The 20,216-nt window shown below is 45.2% G+C and overlaps 2 protein-coding genes across 3 annotated transcripts in view; one reads left to right on the forward strand and one right to left on the reverse strand.

Annotated features, from left to right (window-relative positions):
- Positions 1–20,055, reverse strand: part of SLA (Src like adaptor) — a 66,135-nt gene extending 46,080 nt beyond the window's left edge. Inside the window, exon 1 of one of the 2 annotated variants that reach the window (XM_003830088.6) lies at positions 19,703–20,055. In XM_003830088.6, coding sequence (XP_003830136.1) covers positions 19,703–19,713 — 11 coding nt within the window. In that variant the 5' untranslated portion in view covers positions 19,714–20,055. The remainder of the gene's footprint in view (positions 1–19,702) is intronic. The other variant, XM_003830087.5, reaches the window with a different exon arrangement.
- Positions 1–20,216, forward strand: part of TG (thyroglobulin) — a 270,475-nt gene that overhangs the window by 218,320 nt on the left and 31,939 nt on the right. Inside the window, exons 42-43 of the mRNA XM_003830086.5 lie at positions 12,204–12,368; positions 13,366–13,533. Of these exons, the coding sequence (XP_003830134.3) occupies positions 12,204–12,368; positions 13,366–13,533 (333 nt within the window). The remainder of the gene's footprint in view (positions 1–12,203; positions 12,369–13,365; positions 13,534–20,216) is intronic.

Consider the following 20,216-nt stretch of genomic DNA (forward strand, 5'->3'; position numbering starts at 1 on the left):
TACTTTCATGGCATATACTTTTTTCTAATGATAAGATTCTGTTATTGTTATCAGTTTATGCTGTTAACAATTTGTCAAAGCAAACTCAAAACTAGCCTCGATGTAATTTAAAACAGTGTCATCCAGTTATAACTGACTAGATGGGTGTGAAATCATCTGTCAGCACCTGCTTCGGTGCCCACTGAGCCACAACTAATTACACTTAGTCGCGTGGGGCAGACATGGAGGGAGAGCAATGAGTAGGCAGGACTAGTTGCTATAGAAATAGTTCTGGCCAAAACAACATTTCAATCCCAAAAACCATTTTTAGGCTGGAAAATTTTATTTTTGTTTGAGTAGCAATAATAAATAATTATAACCTGTAAAGCATGGTACAGATGTCAGTTATCATTATTTATTATTGGTAATACTTTATAACCTGTAAAGCACTATACAGTTGTCAGTTATCAAGTATTTTTTGAACCTGTTACTTAATTTTCACAAGAACTCTTTGAAATATCAATTGATTTTAACAACTGCTACCACTATTTATTGTAAACTTGAAACATGTATGCACTTTACATGTTATCTCATCAATTCATCTTAACAAATGAATAAGGTAAATATTCTCATCCTTATTTTACATTAGGGGAAACTAAGGCACTGGGACTTTAAATAGTTTTCCTAAGAACACACAGCTGGTTAGAGGGGGTGTTGGACTTGAATCTGGGCTGATGGACCCCATGGCCTATGCTCTTGATGCCACACCTTGAAACATATCACATACCCATTTTACAGATGAGGAAATGGAGACCCAGAGAATGAAGCCAATTATCAAGTTGTCAGTGCAAGAGTCAGTAAGATTTCTTCAACCCGAAAGCCCATGGTCTCTCTATTTTTTTTCTGCATCTCTTTAAAATAATAATAACTATTTTATTTGAAGAGGATTTGAAGAGGATAATGTTGGAATTGTGTGATGTGGGTTCCAGAATCTAAGCAGGCTCACGGACTCACGTGTGCCCTTCTCATCCAGTGCCCTGCTGCCCCGTCCAGGTTCTAGTGAATCCACCTCCTCCTCAGATGGTCCCTCTGCACCCAGTAGTTCCCAGTTTTCCCCCTGGCTCCCCTCTCTCTGCATGGAGCCACCTCAGTCACTCAGCCCAGGCCATGCCTCCTGTGGCACTGTCCTCTGAGAGGTGACCCTGATCTCTCCCACCTTCTATGCCATTCCCTCTCCTGTGCTCATGAGGCCATTCCCACCCACCAGCATCTCAGAACTTTCTGCATGCATTGTGTTTTCTAGGGCAGGCATGGTGAGTCCTTTCTGCTGGTCAAGAGCTGGCCCATGGCATTTACTGGAGGAAGGAGGGAGGAAGCAAAGAAAGGAGGGACGAAATGGAGAGAGAGGGGCAGTCTAGGGGCTACTGGAAGGAAAATAGAAAAAGACTTTGCCTCTGTCTAGGCAGTCCCCACTGCTCTAGCTCTTCTCCTGGGCCCTGAAACAAAGCTGCAGAAAAAAATGACTAGAAAGAAGCAGTCAGGGTCTTTTACAAGTTATAATGATGAAATTATTTTTAAAAGGAAACATATGCCCATGTGTATGTATGAAGTACTCATTGACAATGGAAGGGAGGCTCAGGAGCCTGCATTTTAAATTCTCTTTGAAATAAGAGGGCAGCCATTGCCTCGGCTATCACTCATGGTGTCACTTTTAAAGTGTGACACCTTTGCCTGGGAAATCAGAAATTTTCAAGTGCCAAGCATTTAAATGGCTTCTGACAGCCAGAAGGTGACAGAGGCAATTAGGCTTCATGTTTGTAACAGATGGAAAAAGGCATTTTGTCAAGTCTGCAAGACCTGTAGGAAAATATGACAGGTGCCTGCTCTGAACTAAAGAGACAAAGCCAAGGCTCAGGTCCTCTCCATTTCCCAGCAGAAGTGCCTGGGAGAGACCCCTTAGAGCGCTCTCCCACAGGGGCCTGGGAAGGCCTCCACACTGTGCCTCCACAGGCAAGGGGGACAGTTCTACAGCTAGACCACATGGACTGCCGTGCCTGTCAAAGATGTCTGCAGAAGGCAGGTTGAGTGCAGATTCTGTTTGGCAAATAGAGGGTGGGTAGTGTCATGGCTTTGGAGAAAAATGGCCTGAATCCAATTCCCCAGCAGTGGGTGATTTGGGACAAAGTCATTTACCCTCTCTGAGCCTCACTCTTTAATAAAAGAGGCACAGTCGTGTCTCCCTGCTTCAGAGGTTTAGTGAGCACAAACTGAGAACAGCATGTAAAGTGCTTGGAGCACACCAGCTCCGCATTACTTTTTGGTACCTTCCTTCTCTTTCCTCCGTGTGTAGACACAGCTGGTGAGTGATTTAAGCTTGCAAGTATAAAAATATACCAAGGTATAATCTCTCTCTAGGACAGGTTAGCAGTCCATTGTAAAAACAAGTTTTTATATATCTATAGATTGTAAAATATCTATCTATAGAATGCAAGGCAGAACTCGTGGACCTTGCACTAGGCAAGCGTTTCTTAGATAAGACACCAAACCTCAGGCAGCAAAAGAAAAAATAGATACATCGGATTTCATCACAATTTAAAAAATTCTGTGCTCCAAAAGATGCCATGAAGAAAGTGAAAAGAAAATCCACATAATGGGAGAAAATATTTGCAAATTATGTATCTAATAAGGGACTTGTACCAAGAAAACATAAAGAACACTTACAACTCAATAACAAAAAGACAGATAACTCAATCTGAAAATAAGCAAAGGATCTGAATAGACATTTCTCCAAAGAAGATGTACAAATGGGCCCATAAGCACAGCAAAAGATTCTTAACACTATTAGTCAGTCATCAGAGAAGTGCAAATTAAACCCATAATGAGATATTAACTCACACACACTAGGATGCCTATAATAATAACAATTTTTAAAAACCAGATGGTAAGCATTACTGAAGATATGAAGAAGTAAAAGCATTCTTTTATTGCTGGTGGGAATATAAAATAATGTGGCCACTTTGACAAACAGTTTGGCAACTTCTCAGAAGGTTAAACACAAGAGTTTTCATGTGACCTAGCAATTCCACCCCCTACCTATACATTCAAGAGACATGAAAACATGCATCCATATAAGAACTTGTATGTGACTGTTCACAACAGCATTATTCGTAATTGGCAAAAAGTAGAAACAACCCAAATGTTTACCAGCCAATGAGTAGGTAAGCAAAATATGTTCTCTATACAATTAAGTATAATTTAGCAGCAAAAAGATATACACTACTAATACCTGCTATAAGATGGATGAAGTAAAAGAAGCCAGACACAGAAGGCTACATATTCTATGATTCCATTTATATGAAATGTCCAGAATAGGTAACTCTACAGAGACAGAAAGTAGATTAGTGATGGCCTGGGGCTGGGAGTGAGGGTGGAGAATGGGGAATGACTGCTAATGGGTATAGAATTTCTTTGTGGGATAATGAAAATGTTCTAAAATTAGATGTGGTGATGATTGCACAACTCTGTGACTATAACTAAAAACCATTGAATTAAGTGGGTGAATTCTGTGGTATGTGAATTATATCACAATAACACAATTTCCTAAAGTTAGCGATAGATACGAAGAATCATAGTTTGAAATACTAGATAAATGTTTATCATACAACAAAAATACTCTTCTTTAATACAGATGTTCATGTGGCACCTATTTAATGAGAAACTATTAAAATGCCATGGAAACAACTCATTTAATACATTTTTATTATCTTTTTGATGAAAAAAACTATACCTTTTGACCCAGTAATGCCTTTGCATAAGGAAATCATCATGGATATGTGAATAGATTTAGTTATAAAGATGTACATTGCAGTATTGTCTGTAACATCATAAAACCTGAAACAATAATAGCCATCATTTATTAAATATTTACAATTTGTAATGCACCATACTGTTACAGGAAAACTTTCTCATTTCTTTATTATAACAATCCTATGGGGAAACTCTCAATATTGTTATGTTCCTTACAGATGAAGAAAGTCTCAAATCAAACAGTTGCAAATCAGAGCTGGGATTTGTATCCAAGTCTATCATATTTCATTGCCTGCAGGTGCCCCTAACCTGTCTATAACATTCTCCCTAATAACCTAAAATCCTAAATGTAATTAGCATGCTAGCATTGAAAACAATCTTGTAAATAAATAAGTAATGATACAGAATGATATCGACAATGGATTGTTAGGTGAAAAAGATAGGCTCAAAAACAATATGCTGTCTAGATTTCCTGAATATATGTGTACACACACACACACACACACACGGAAGAGACATATTGGAGGCTAATAGCATTTAACAGTGGTTTTCTTTGATTGGGAGGATTATGTGTAATTTTAATTTTCTTTGTTTTGTTCACTTGTTTTGTCTATTTGGGGACTGCTATTTTTGCTTTAAAAATTGCAGAGGGCTTTCTGTTTCCCCTTTAAATAAGCTAAGGTCGCACTGATGGATGTAGAGCATTATATGACAGCCTTTTTCTAGAGTACGAAAAGGATTGCATTTGTGCCGATCTGTGAAGACAGCAAGGCTTATTGCTGGACCTCTTCTCTCAGCCAGAACCACCTCCTTTCTCCCTCGGGGTGTGAGGGGCCTCATTTCTCTCCCACCTCTTATTGTCCCTGCAAAGGTTTTCTAAATGGACTTGGCCACGTCACTTGTCCACTGATGTGCTTACACAATAAGTTATAATGACTGTTTCCATTTTGACAAGCATCAGTCATATTTTAGTGTGGAATTCATCTTTTAAATGTAATTTAAATTTTTTCTAATTAAAAATTTAACATTAATTCATTGGAGACAAGTTAGAATATTCTAAAAAGTATAAAAAGCCAATAGAACTCCTCCATCATTCACTCACCTTGAATTGTTAGAAGGCTCTGTGGATTGATCAAGTCAGACTATTCAAATAAACCCAGTGGGGCCAGGCAGCAGGAGGTACCCTGGGACTGGATGCCTGTGAATATCACGTGACCTCCTCCAGCTGTTGAGACAGCACGGCATCATGGGAAATAAAAACCTGGGGCCAGAAAACCTGGGTCTTAACCTCTTTCACCTGCTACTGGCAGGATTTTAAACTTCTTAGACACTCTTTCTTGAGTGTACCCCAAATTCTTCTTGGAATGAAGTGGGCCATACACAGAAGAATGATTAAGAAAGTAGTGGTTTCAGTAATATTGGTTCTTCCTACTTCCTAGGATGGTGGTGGGAGTTTAAAGGAGCCAGTAGAGGCGAGAGCTCTGTCTTAAGCAGAATGCAGCACGGTTGTACCTGTGAATCAAAGCGACTTGGGATAGACTCTCCCTTGTCTCACAAGGCCTTTTCAGTCTGCAGACATAACATGGTGTGTTTTTGAGCCCTATGGCATTCCTGTGATGGAGGAGCCAGGCTCCCCTCCTGCTCCTCCTCCTCCTCCTCTTGCTGTCCCAGCCACCCTTGCAAAAACCTTGCTGATGAGTGGCCATCCACCAGCCACTCATGAGTGGAATGGAAAATAAGGGTCTGTGATGTGCTTGCTGTTTTCTCGGGTAGGTAGCACAGTGTGGGGGGAACAATGAAACCTTTATAATTCTAGCCCTGCTACTGATCAGTTCTATGACCTTGGAAAAATTACCTACCCACTCCAAGCCTCAGTCTCTCTATCTGTAAAATAGGGATTCTAATATTACACTTAGAGGGTTGTTTTGGAGATCATGAGAGAAAATGTGAATAAATAATGTGGCCCTTAGAAGGTGCCTTATAAATGTTTAATTCTTTTCTGCTTTCCTTTAAGTAAACACACATGCACTTTTTATACAAAAAAGAAGGAATAGCATTCACTAGGCCTTGTTCAAATCCTACATTTCAGATTGTCTCCTAGATCATGACTATACCAACAGGTAGTTTTGATGCCTTTTTTCCTATGCCCTAAGACTGGGATTTCAAGACGAAACTTGTATTAATTACCGTCCCTGTGATGGAAGTTTTGCCAAAACTGAAGTGTTACAAATCAGAGTAAAACGCAGGCTTTTAGGGATCAAGAAAACAAGATGATTTTAGTGTAGAAAACATGCAAGAGAATACAAATATAAACTTGGATGTTTAAAAAAAGTCCATCTGTGCTTTAGCTTCCAGAGCTCTCTTCCTAAGCTGTCCTGGCTGCTCAATAGCATGCCACAATTCAGCTGGCCCACGACACCTTGGTGGCACCTTCCAGGTGTGGGTGAGTTCCCAGGAGAGGTCGGTGCGAGGGTGGAGACATGGCACTCTGGGTCACACACTACCCCTTTATCCTCAGACCTTACAAGTCACCGACGGACTCCCTGACTCAGATGCTCCCCACTCCAGTCCATCCCACAGTCAACTAGCCGAGCTACCATCCTGCCATTCATTTCCAGTTCTCTTCTGTTCCACACATGGTGTTCCACACCTTGTGCTGGGCTCTGGGGATAGAGGAATAACTACCTCCCAACCCCTGCCATCAGAAGCTCACATTCAGGAGGTATTGATGCTCCATCCTTTACTGAGGGCCTGCTGAGCACTACCAACCGTTTTCAGCACTGAGAATGCAAAGACAAAGGACCCAGTGACAGGAAATTCCCAAGCCCTTTCTGTAATACCCCATTTAAAAGCCTTTATGGATTCCTCATTGCCCGTTGCCTGAAGGATACCTGCTGTGTGTCCCAGGGTTGGTGCCTTCTAAATCACATCTCTTACTTAGTCTGGGATTTAATGACCTCTGAAGTTTACTTCTCACTACACTTCTATGGAAATTCTTCTCTTCATTTAGAAGTCACTGGTCCATCTGCCTGCCATTCATTCATTTGTTCACTCCCTCACTCATACAGTCATTCACTCACTCATGCAATACATATTTTGAGTTCCAGGCCCTGTCCTGGGGCTGTTGGATTACTTAGGACCCAGCTCCTGTCTATAACTCCCTTGGGTAATCAGCCTCTGACCCCACTGCCATCCCTGCCCACTCCCCCTCGGAATGGTCACCCACCCTGTTCCTCCCATTTATTTCCTCCCATGGAAACCCACTCAAGTCCTGATGATTCTCTGCAGCTTCCTCTGGGCCACCCTAGTGCCCAGAAATCCCTCCCTCCCCTGAATTCCCAAAGCACAAGAATTCTTGGCTTACTCCTGCTGATTATTGCACAGAGCTCATCTGGAGGTCACCAGTACATATGTCCTGCTGGATATAGTACACATTTTTAAAAAGCATCCGCCTAAATGGGGCTTGAGACTTATGCTTCTTTGTGACTCACTTTGCCTGAAATAAAATAGAGTCAAAAGAAATACAAGGTTGATAACTCTCAGGTAATACTTGGCAATTGATTTCAATAAGCCAGCATTCAATAAGCCAGCTAGAGATAGTCAGGTTTCTAGAGGCCCGGTGGTCTGGTCAGGGCTTAGAAGTCACACATCTGGTTTCTCCCAGGAGAAGCAGAGAGAAGCCCTGGGTTTGGAGTTGGAATACCTCGGTTCAGGTTCTGTGCAGCAGAGAATTTCTCCCTGAAAAGACATAGTCCTTCCTACCTGATTTAACTTCATAGTGCTGTGGCAGGACATAAATCAAGAGAGTGAGCAAAAAAGCACCTTGGCCCGTGTGTGGTACCACAGGGAAGCGAAGCAAGTTGGCAGCCCCACAGCTGCTTTGCATGTAGAGGCACTTTCCCCCAAGTCAGACAGCGCAAGGGACTTGCTCCCCATCAGCCTAGGCTGTAACAACGAGTTTCATCAAGTTACATTGTAGGCATTAAATCATGGATAATAACATTCCTAATGATGAATACAACCAACTTTGAGTGCAAATTACACATCAGGTATTTTCCCTCCATTGTCTCCTTTAATCTGCACATCAGCTCTGTGAACGCTGATCATAATATCTCCATTTTACAGATTAGGAACCGGAAGCTCAGAAAGACAAAGGAAATTGGCAAAATGGCCATGGGCAGAGCTGGAATTAAAACCCCAGTCTATCTGGAACAAGAGCCATGAGATTTTTACTTTGCTTTGGCCTCACCCCCCACCCCCCGGGAACAGAAAGGAACTGTCTGCCACAAGCATGAGATGACACACTGGTTAGAACATGGAGCTCTGGCACCTGCAGCCTAGGCTCAAATCCTGGCTCTGTCACCCCCAGCTCTGAGACTCTAGGGAAGTGGCTTCAACTCTACCCTGGAGCCCCCTCTAAAGTTGAAATAATACTGTTGTTACCCAGCTCCTGGGATTGCTCTGAGAGGTAGGTGAGCTTCTACACGTACAGCCCACATTCAATGCCAGGCACACAGGATGTGCTACTTGAATGTTTATCCTCGTCTTCATTGTTGTGTCTGTGCTGGGCACTGCTGCAAGGGCTTTGTAGGAATTAACTCCTCGATTCCACAAAGTGCCTGATGGATAAGGAGCTCACTGAGCACCTGCTTACTGGGCTTCCCATCCTTCCCCTCTCCATGTGAGGTAGACACCACTGTAGATGAGGATTCACATTCCAGGGTGGGACTGAGAAGTGCGAGGCGTGCCAGGAGGGAGGCGGAGTCCATCCAGAGGACCCTCTGACACATGGATGCCCCAGGGCAGAGCTGCCAGACCTCCTGCTTGTCCGGGTAGCTGCCCACCCGGCTCCTTGTTGCTTTGCTTCTTGGAGCTGCTCTGAGGAGGCTGCCTGAGGGATTCCTCCCGGGAAATGCTGCAGGGTCCATTTCAACAAGGGCAGCTTTGTGTGTGTGTTTGTGTGTATGTGTCTGAGTGTGTGAGTCTATCTGTAGGTGTCTGGGTGTGTCTATGTGTGTGTATCTTTGAGTATGTGTCTATGACTGTGTGTGTGTGTCTCTGTGACTGTGTGTGTTTGTGTGTCCTTCTGCACTTATGTAAGTGTGTGTCTATGTGTGTGGGTGTATATTTCTTTCTGTAGCTGGATGTTTCTGTGACTGTGTGTGTTTCTAAGTGTGGGTCTCCCTGTGTCCATGAGTGTATGCCTGTGAGTTTTATGTGACCATGAGTATCTGTGTGTGTAAGTGTGTATCTCTGTGTGAGTGTGTCTCTATCTATGACTGTGTGTCTCCATCTGTGGCCATGTCTGTGCATGTAAGTGTGTGTTTCCATCTGTGGCTGTGTGTCTGTGCACGTAAGCATATGTCTCCGTCAGTGTCTGTGTGTGTCCTTAACCCACTTAGACAAACTCCGAGTCTCCTGGTGCTGCTTTAAAACAAAGCAAGTCTCCTGTGTTGTGTGATCTCCAGCCAGTGGCTCACTCTGATTTCCAGGATTTTTAAAAGAGAAAGAGAATCCTAACTCCCAGGATCCTCTGAGAAGCGGTACCAATAAACTCCTTGATTGCGTGAGTGTGTCTCCGTCTGTGGTTGTGTGTGTGGATATGTGTGCTTGGCCAGGGGCAGGCCCTGACTCCGAAACAACTACAGTGACTAACTGAGGTCAAGGCACCTTACCATGTTCGGAGGCCCCAGGAACAAAAAGCAGTGGTCTGCAATTGTGGTTTTGACCTGAACTATTTTTAAAGTTAAAAAAACAACAGCCAGTGGAAACTCCTCGCCATTGAATAGCTAGGTCAGATTTAGATAAAGCCGGAGCCCAGGGCTGCGGACCTACAGGCATGGCTGGGTGGACTGAGAAGACCTGATCCCTTTACATCCTGTGGGGTCCTGTGAATGTCACTGCACTAACCACAGTGCAGCCACAGCTCCCACTGTGCAGAGGACACGCTTCTTCACCTACCTGGCCTCATGCATCTTTGCAGCAACCCTGTAACGTATGGTTGATTGTTCTCATCACAGATGGTCACTTGCCCAAGCCCACTTCATCAGGGAGTGACACAGCTAGGGTTCAAACCAAGCCCTTCTGCCCCAATCCCATGCTCTCTACACACCTCTGCACAGCAACTCCCCTCCTGCCCCCGAGTGCTTTGTCTCTAATCAAGTGCTTTAAAATGAAGACTGAGTCGACCGTTGGCTTGCGTAAACACCAATTTTCCACGGTGAAAAAGGTTTCCTTCAGAAAGATCAATTTAAACAAAATACTTTAAGAGAAAGAAACATTCTGTAAGCCATCTTGCAATATCAGTGTGACCCACGCCTTTAACCACTTCCTCACCATATCAGGATCCCTGGCTTTTTATAGCCGAAGGAAATATTGAAACCGTCAGTGGGGGCCCCATCCTGACATTCACATCTCCTCTCTGCCTGCCTGTGGGCCCTTCTGCTGTTTGCTATTCAGAACGTGGAGTTTTGAGCTTGAATATTTTGAGTGTGTGTGTGTGTTTTCTTTTCTTTTCTTTTCTTTTTTTTAATTTAAAGTACATCCAATAGTTCTTAAAAAAAAGCTGCCCTGCTCATTGTTGGAAAAATAAACCTGAGGGCACAAGAACTCAACAATAGGCTAAATCATATTGACGCTTGTTCCCTGGGTCATTGAATTCCAGGCCTTGGCCTGGCTGAGTAGTTTGCTTTTATTGCTGCGGCTTATCAGAGGATCCTGGGAGTTAGGATTCTTCTCTCTCTTTTAAAAATGCTGAGAGCAGAGTGAGCCACTGGCTGGAGATCACATAGCACAGGAGCCTTGCTTTGTTTTAAAGCAGGACCAGGAGACTCGGAGTTTGTCTAAGTGGTTAAGGACAGAAAATCACGTGTATCTCCCAGCCCTTTCTGGAGTCTATGGACCTAGTTGCCAGGCCTGTTCTGAGAAGCCCAGAGCCATTACAAAAGTTCCTCTGGCACCAGGTCTCACAGCGGCCGTGTCCAGGATCCCCCAATTCCATGCACTTGTGCTTTTCCTTGCCACTGGCTGAGATTCTGACTGGCCTTGCCTCTGACCCTAGCCACATGTCCCTTCTTGAGCTTGACAATTAACAGAGATCATCATAACAACAGTGCCACCACCTTTCATCAGGAACCTACCAGGTGTATGAAAGGCCACTTCACAGTGGCTCAGTGTTTGGCCGCTGGGGTCAGATCCCAGCCCTGCCTCCTACATAATTGTTACATGGGACAGTAAGAGCAACCGACTTATACAATTGCTGTGAGGATCTGATGAGCTGAAATAGGCAACCTCTTGAGTGAGTTTGTCGGAGCCCTCAATCCACAGTGGTTGCTATTATTTCCATCAGTGGCAGTAGCAGGGGTAAGAGCAGTGGCACTGGTATCACCACCACTGCCTCCCCTGGTTACCCATGACTCTTCAGTGGGCAGCCAGTGTCTGAGCTACGGGGAGCCCCATAGAGGATGCGCCCTGGAACTGCACACTGGTCAGGACCCCACTCAGCTCATTTGTTCCTCCCGGGCAGATGACCCAATTCTACCAAAAGTCCGGGCAGAGATGAACTTCCTGGAACCCAGCTCCTACCACTTTCATTATTAGAAAGAAGAAACCTGTCTTTTTTTTTTTTTTTTTTTTGATGGAGTCTTGCTCTGTTTCCCAGGCTGGAGTGCAGTGGTGCGATCTCGGTTCACTGCAAGCTCCGCCTCCCGGGTTCACGCCATTCTCCTACCTCAGCCTCCCAAGTAGCAGGGACTACAGGTGCCCATCACCACACCCGGCTAGTTTTTTGTATTTTTAGTAGAGATGGGGTTTCACTGTGTTAGCCAGGATGGTCTCGATCTCCTGACCTTGTGATCCGCCCACCTCAGCCTCCCAAAGTGAGAAACCAGTCATTTTAACAGAGAGTACCCTGATTTTGATAAAGCAATTTACCCTTACAAAGACTGTGTTTTCGTCACCTCCTAGGTGGGCTTCCATTTTAAAGTCCAGCTCCATCTTAATGCAGCTTGCTAGTTAAGGAGCCCCCCAGGAGGTGCTGGTGGGAGGTGGTTCTATCTTTGCAGAGTTCTCTTCCCAGAGGACTTTGCCAATCTCCAATCCTCTTAAAGAACCATCAGCCCTTTGCCTCTATATACAAATTCATCTGCACAGCCAAGACCGAAGGTTACCTTGTGCAGCACCCTCACTTCACAGGTTAGGAAACTGAGGCCTAGAGAGACATCTGTTCAGTATCACACTGCATGCTGATATGCTGTTGACCAATCCTGATCTTCCCATTGTGTGCATCCCCAGAATGGGTCCTGGGACTCCCAAGCTTGGAGGAAGGATGCAGAACCCTGAGTGGCACTGAGGGCTCCAGGTGAGCAGGGGCTGGAGATGATCTGAACCATCAGCCCTGAGCCTGCTTTCTCTTCCAGGGAGGCTCCGCACTCTCCCCGGCCGCCGTCATCAGCCATGAGAGGGCTCAGCAGCAGGCAATTGCTTTGGCAAAGGAGGTCAGCTGCCCCATGTCATCCAGCCAAGAAGTGGTGTCCTGCCTCCGCCAGAAGCCTGCCAGTGTCCTCAATGATGCCCAGACCAAGGTGAGCACTTAAGTGCAAGTTGGGAAGGGACATTCTCTGGTCTTTTACAAATAGAAAATGAAGACCTAGGAAGGAGGTGTCACCCACCCCAGCCATACCACACATGAGGCTGATGACCAACTGGAGCTGGAACTCACATTCCCTAGCCTCTAGAGCTGTGCATGCACCACAGCCTGCAACAGTCCAAACATGGGCACTGAGGGTAGACAGATGTCTCTGCAATTTGTCTTTCTTATTTATAACATGGGAATAGTTATACAGACCTTATAGAGTAGGAGGAGAAAATGAAGTAACACATGTGAAGGATTTGGCCTCACTCCAGGACCGTGGTGGGCAGGGGACCAAACCCTTAACAGGTCACAGCTAGATGTGTTGAGTATTGCAGACATGGCTTCACAGATGGCAGTGTATTTGAGTCACTTCACTCCCTTATATGGGATAGCTGTGTGTTCCCTTTATAGCATGCAAAGTTCTTGCTTGCACACCAAATCTCTGGCTGGCCTCCACATTAATGAAGGGGACATTAGCAGGAATAATTGTCATGGCAATTGATGGCCTGATCACCTTAGCAATGAGTCTGGACTCACAGAATTGGAGCAGGTCTTATTCTCAGCTCCCCTAAGTGCAGGCTAATTTGATCATAACTGGAGCTGGTGAATTTCACCTGTCAGAGTCACTGCCTCCTCTTCAACCACTGTCTCCTCCTGCCTTCCTCACCCACCTACAGGCTCAGGCTTTCCCATCCCTACCTGGGGATCTGCTGTTACCTCTGGGATGCTCCCCTGGAGACCATCGTTGCTGAGAGTGAGATTCATTCACCTTCCAGCCCCTGACTTTGTCACATGGTGTCCGGCCTGCCAGTTGTCCTGGTCACTTTTTCTCAGTAGAGTCATAGATGGATAACCAGTATTGGCATTCAGTATGGTTAAGACCTCTTTATGCAAAGCAATGCAACTGATTATTCCAGGACAACTGATTATTGTTGCATCCAATGCAGCTCCTGGCCGTGAGTGGCCCTTTCCACTACTGGGGTCCTGTGATTGATGGCCAGTTCCTCCGTGAGCCTCCAGCCAGAGCACTGAAGAGGTCTTTACGGGTAGAGGTCGATCTGCTCATTGGGAGTTCTCAGGACGATGGGCTCATCAACAGAGCAAAGGCTGTGAAGGTAAGCAGGGAGGGGGCCTCGGATGTCTCCAGCTGAGCATTTCCTAAGGGCTCTGGACCTCAATGTCTGACTTGATCAAGAGATATTGACCAATTGCTGAATAACTACAGTGTGCAATGCCTATGTGAGTTTAGGAGGTGGTAATGGAGGGATTTAGAAATTAGACACTTGCAGGGTAGTGAGCAACACAGGCACATCCACAAATTACAGCTGTGAATGAATCGCTGTGGAAAACTGGAGCTGACCCAGAAGCTCTGCAGCTCAGGGCTGCAAGTTAGAATACCCACATTCTGGACCATGCCACCCATATTTCATGGAGGATGCTTGTTGTACTGAGAACTGAGAGATGATGAGGCAGGGAGATGAAGGGACTCTTGTTAAATCATCACCCTTTCCCAATCCTGAAAAAGACACTGAAGCACCAGGCTTCCAAGTTAAATTTCCTAGTAAAGAGAGCATGCACAATGCACCTGGCAAACACGCAGCTTTGTGTGGCTTGCTGGAGGCACAGTGAAGTGGGAGTGAGCTGTGAGGTCTTCAGTCTGCTTGAATGCACAGTTCCTGCTCTCGCCAGAAGTTACAGCCACTCACTAGGATGTGGCTAACCCTGGAAGAGGCTGAGCACATGCTCCTCTGCCCACCCCACCCTGCCTTGGACAAGCTACTCTTGGCCAAAGCCTTGTAGGTGGTCAAGCCTACAGGGAAGCCCAGTGTGCATAAAGCACAAAGAGAGGACAACTCTGGGTGTGGGTGGAGTGCACCTTCCCCTGCACATGCATGACATGGGTCTCTGTTGCCTCTGTTGAATATAAGGCAGTCTAACCGGAATTTTATTAAATCATGAAAGCAACCAAACAGGATCCTGAGTCCCTTTGGATAATCCTATTTCCTTTGGGTAATATATTTCACCTTGGGGACTCTATCCTACAGCAATAAAAGCTCCAGTTTTACATGATATATATACAAGAGTATTTATTGCATTGCATTATTTATTGATTGATTGTGGCATTGATTATTGTGGCAAAAAATTGGAAGCAACTCAAATGTCCATTAACAGGGAAATGGTTGACTAAATTAAGATACAAACAAGCTATTAAATATTATGCAGATATTAAAAAGAATGAGCTAGATTTATCTCTGCTGGCTTAAGGGATGCCTGTGACACATTGTAAAATGACAAAAAACATGTAGAGGAATGTGAAATTAAGATAGCATTCATATTTTTAAAAACCAACCTGTATGTATCTTTATATTTGTAAGTGTGTATATTTGTATGTTTTTCTGCATAGAAGGATAACTGAGTAAAAAGATTCACAACATGCAATTAACATTGGCTACCTCTGGAGATGTAGAGATGTGAGAAAGAATATTATGCATTATTACTATTGCTGTATATATACACACATGCATAATGTGTTACATATTATATATATTTATGTGTGCATGTGTATGTAGAGAGAGAGAAAGAAGCAGGGCTGGTGAGGTTTGCATGTGAAGTTGATTTCTGAAGGTTCCTATCTGGAAGGTGGGTGTGGCATGTGAGCAGCAATAGAGTTCTCTCTGAGGGTGTATGAGTGAGTCTGTTGTGTTGCAAGGGGGGGTGTCAAGTAAAACTTAGTCACCCTCAGCTTTCATCTAGCTAACTCACAGCCAGGGTGAAATACCTTTTGTACCTGATCCATTTCAACATTTTTTCTGCCAAGCACTCACACACAGCATAGCCCTTACCCCGAGGGGCTGAGATTTTATTATTGGACAAGACAACCATTCAGGAATCACTGGAAATGTGCCACTCTCCTCCACTGCCTCAGAGTTTGTAGTCTCTAAAACAGGGATCCTCAAGTTGCTTCTGATCAAGCCCCTCATCAGTTAAGAAATAGTAAGTTTAGTTATTTAAGTATAAATTATATACATGTGTACTCTTGTACTAATACCCTGAATTATTATAAACCCTTTATTGAATCAAAAGAATGTTAAAGCAAGAGAAAGAAATGGAAGTTCTAATCTTAGTATTCTCTTGCTGCCCCTAAACACTGTCCGCCCTGGAGACAGTACTCTGAGGCATGGGCCGACTGGGATGGAGCTGGCCATTGACCAGGGACAATTTCCCACTCACCTCCTTATTTGATACCCTCCTACGGGGGATGCAAAATCTCTGTGCACAAGACACCGTGTCCTCACAGCTCTGGCTCTTTGGACCATGTACTGAAAACTTTTCATGGCCATCTTCGACTTTTGAAAGAGAGGAAGAACTAATTTTATATTCCCAGGAGCCTTGGGATCAGCCTAGAAAGGTCTGATGGGGCTAGGGAGGAGGGCGGCCCTGTGGTTAGTTCCCAGACCTCTCCCAACTCAGTGGAAATGCCATCCATCAGGGAGGGTGAGGGGGTTGTTCTTATTGGCAGATCTGGGACCATGGTGTTCAGAGGGTAGCCCAGGCTCATGTTTTCTGATTATGCCCGTTCATTGTGAGAGGGATGACTGTGGGCTTATGGCTGCCTTGGGCTTCCCTGGTTCAAGCACAGTCCCAGGAGTGTCTAGAAGTTTCCTAACTTTGTCCTGAATTCCTTAAGCAGTCCAGCCAGATACCTGAATCCAGAGGACTGGGATCTCTACTCAAGGATGCATTTGCATTCTTCTCATTGAGCTTCCCTCTAAGGTTTTTAAGGAAAGCTTACTTTGTTTACTTGCAAAGAAAGATGGGGCCACCAGCAGGAGGCTCACTGCCAAACAGGGGCCTGGCTGGAGAAGCCAGCATTGAAATCGGGCACCCCCAAATAGAGAAGCCTCTCTAAGGGCACAGCAGAGCAGCTCCTAGCCCTGCTCCATGGCGGTCATCCCAGATACCAATCACAGGGCAGTGTTCCCCCAGCACATTTGTTCATTGGTTAGACCATTCATTTCTGGCTTCACTTCTTCATTCATTCCCTTGGGACACGAGTTAGTGAAGCCACCGAGCAGCTTTTGTGAGCCTGCATCCTGCCAAGAACTCACCTAGGTGCTGGTTGATGAGGAGGACTACCTGCAGCAGGAGAGTAGTGACGGTGGGACTGGAAGCCAGCTCACGGCTCAGTGCCACTGCATGCAATCATCTCCTAAACATGTGTCTGCATACAGATTTATTCCTCCTGGACTTTTCCCTTGAACTCTGAACTGGTTTAGCCAATGGCCCACTTGACATCTTCACTTACATGTCTCATAGTGTCTCATCCATAACATACCCAAAGTGGACTGCCGATTCCACCTCTGCTCCCATCCCCAACCAGCATGTTCTTCTGTAGTCTTCACCATCTCAGTAAACAACTCAGCAACTAAACAACTCATCCTTCTGTACTCAGGCTCAAAATCAAAAGTCATTCCTGACACTGCTTTCTCATATCCTACCAGCATTCTATCAGCAAATCCAGTTGGCTGTATTTTCAAAATGTATCCCAAATCCAAACCCTTCTCCCCTACCTCTTCTGCTATCACCCTGATCCAGCCACTTTATTTGAGATTTTTGTGCTAGCCCCCAACTCTCTCTCTGCACCTGCCTTGCCTCTTGTAATCTATGAGAAGCACAGTAGCCAGAGCAATCCCTTTATAAGTCAGACCATTTTACTCCTCTGCTCCAAGCCTTCTCTCCAGTGGCCTCCTCTCATGCAGAGGAAAAATCCAGTCTTCTATTAACTGCCAGAGCCTATTTGATGTGACCTCTGTTAGCTCTCTGACCTTAACTCCTGCTGTTCCCTCTTGGCTGACTGGTTTATCCCTTTAGAGTTTCTCAAATAGGCTGAGCACATCCCATATCAGGGTCCTGGTATTTGCTGTTTTTTCTTCTGGAATGTTCTTCCCAGATAACTCACTGCCTTACTTCCTTCAGGGTCTGCTTATCAGAAAGACCTTGCTTGACCACTTGGATTCGGAGGGAAGCCATATCCCCAGCCTTCTCTATCCCTACATCCTACACCCTACCCCAGCACTCAAACCTCCTGCCATATTATGTATTTGTCTGTTGTCTTTCTTCCCCAACTAGAATGTTTGAAACTGCTATATCTCTGGTGCCTAGAAATGTTTCTAGTTCTGCTAGACAAATTGCACACAGCAGGCACACAATAAACATTCACTAGGATGAATGAATGAAATTCTGAAGAACTGACTATGTGCTGGGCCCTAACCCGGAAGTCTTCAATGAAATAATTCACCCTCACAACTATTACCCTATGAGGTGGGGAATATTATTACTATATTTCAGAGAGAAACCAGAATTAAAACCCAGTTCTATCTGCCTCCAAATATCTTCTTCCCATGACGTCACTCTGGGAAAAGCCAGGCTTTCCTCTGAGAGCCTTCCGTCTACCATCAACGGTGTGCTGGGTACTGAAATGTATGCAAACCCAGCTAGAATAAAGGCTGTGATGTGCAAAGGGCTTTCCAATTCTACCCACATTCTTTTTTTTTCTGTAGTCATTTATTGATTTATTTATAATTTTAAAATTTCAATAGCCTTAGGGGTTAGCCTAAGTGAAGTAACTCATGCTCTTATTTTACTTTATCTCAACTGTATGGCTGTGAGGTAGGGAACTATGAACCAGTATTTAACACGATTTTTTTTCTGGGAAAGGCTTAGTGAAGTTTACCGGATGTCTCTAGGAGCTAACTAGTCCTTTGGAAAGCCAAGTCTCCACTGCAGGTCTCTGACCCCAATTGCAGGGCAGGAGTGGAGAGGGTGGTGGGTGACAGGCTCTACCCATTACCCTATCTGTGATAAACACTAGATCAGCGATGCACTATCACCACCTTACCCCTACCATACGCAAGCATCACCTAGAGAGATCCTCAGGATTCTACCCCACACAGAACTGCAAGAGGGCACAGTGGACAACCAAGTGGAAACTGAGTTATGAGCTATGCTCCCACCCTCCCAACAGTGAGGAAACTCCTCTGGACTTCAACCCAACGTGCCCTTGTATTGCCCTCCCTTGCCTCAGCCCACTCCCAACCTGAATTTAGAGTTGGGCTTGTGCATTTCTCTGTTTCCCCCAAGAAGGCTCCATGGCACCTGGGTCCAACCACCATCAGCCAAGGAGGACCTGAAGATGGCAGGTTCTGGAGGGCCTCAATCTCAGCCATGCCTTTTACTCCATCCTCTGTCCTTTGATACCCACCCAGCCCCTCCTGCCCCATCTGGGGCTGAGAAACAAGACATATCAATTGCAGTAAACTGCCACATCCATCTAAACAGGGTGTCCAGCATGTTTTTGTAACACCAACACCTGTTTGTTTAGTCATGCTGGGCCAGGTGTTTCAGCATAAAATACAAATTGAATTCCTCCCCTCAGAAGGGCTTGCAGTAGATGATAACAGACAAGGCAAACAACTGAAACACCATTGATACATACTATATGGAGAGTGGACATCTATTCCAAGACCTCAGGAGGTGGGGATCAGGTGCCATTGGGCCCCATAGCAGCACTGTCAGCTGGAGTGACACAATGGCCAGGAACTGACCAGGACCCCGCTCCCTTGGTCATGTGTCGACAGAGCAGGGAGAGTGTCCTGGGTGTCCTTGGATTGCAATCATGAGCATCCAAGTTACCCAGAGTCTAAGCCTCAGTTTCCCTATCTGTGAAGTTGGGAGATGATTAGTAAATATCCTCATAAAGATGTTCAAAAATTCAAATACACAACGATATCTGGAAAATAGTTTGGCTTCAATAAATGTTCGTTCTTTTCCCTTAATTTTTTAATTTTAATATTAAGATTAGTGTCCAAAGCTGTTATCCCTTCTTCAGATAATTATACACAGAAAGCAGGAATACAAAGAATGTCCAATCTCTGAACCACCTCAGCTGACCTGAGACCAATTTTCCAAATTGTAGTAAACACAAATGCATGTTCTCTACTCATGCCGACGCTGCATAAGTATCAGCTGGATCCCAGTCCACAAACACATGCAGTGCAGCTTCCCAGGGAAGTCACGGAGGGACAGGAGTGGAGCCTCTTACTCCAAGTCCTGCCCCCTGGAGCTACTCACCACCAGCAGAGACCCACCCATTTTCTTCAGACCAAAGACGGAGGGTGGGTACAGGATCCATCAAGTCCCTCTGAAGACCCTCCCCCACATACCACCCCAGGCCACCTATGGCCCACCCAGGGGGTCCTAATGACAGCAAAGTTAGCAACCTACCGGTGGAGCATCAGGGCTGCCTGAGATGTTCTCCATTCGCGGCAAATGATCTTATTTTCTGAAGTAGCAGCTTTCTATTGAAATTCTTCATCAGTCGCTGTCATGGGGAATTTCTCCCCCTTTTCTCTTTCTTTCTAACTGGTGAAATTGACAGTCTGCCTACATTATCCAGGCATTCATTTGCATGATCAAAAGCAGATTTGTTCCAAGATGCAATGTTCTGCCTTCCCTTCCAAGCACAGGCATCTCCAAGGAAGGCGAGAAAAATCAGAAACAGAGCGCCTCTACTGTGCCCCTGAGCTTGGCCAGGAGTTGGCCTCGTCTGGGAGCAGGTGGAGTGGGGGCCCTGTGGGTAGCAGTAGGGGGAGGGCAGCCCATGTGGGAGTTGGAAAGCAGCACCTGGCAGCCCGAGGCGCTGGCACGAGCCCCAGCACAGGAATATCCAGTCTTTGGTGACAGATTATAGTAAGAGGAGTATGCAGGAGTTTCCAGTGTGTGTGTGATTTCCTGAAAG

This window comes from Pan paniscus, chromosome 7, assembly GCF_029289425.2.
Source record: "Pan paniscus chromosome 7, NHGRI_mPanPan1-v2.0_pri, whole genome shotgun sequence".
Taxonomy (NCBI): domain Eukaryota; kingdom Metazoa; phylum Chordata; class Mammalia; order Primates; family Hominidae; genus Pan; species Pan paniscus.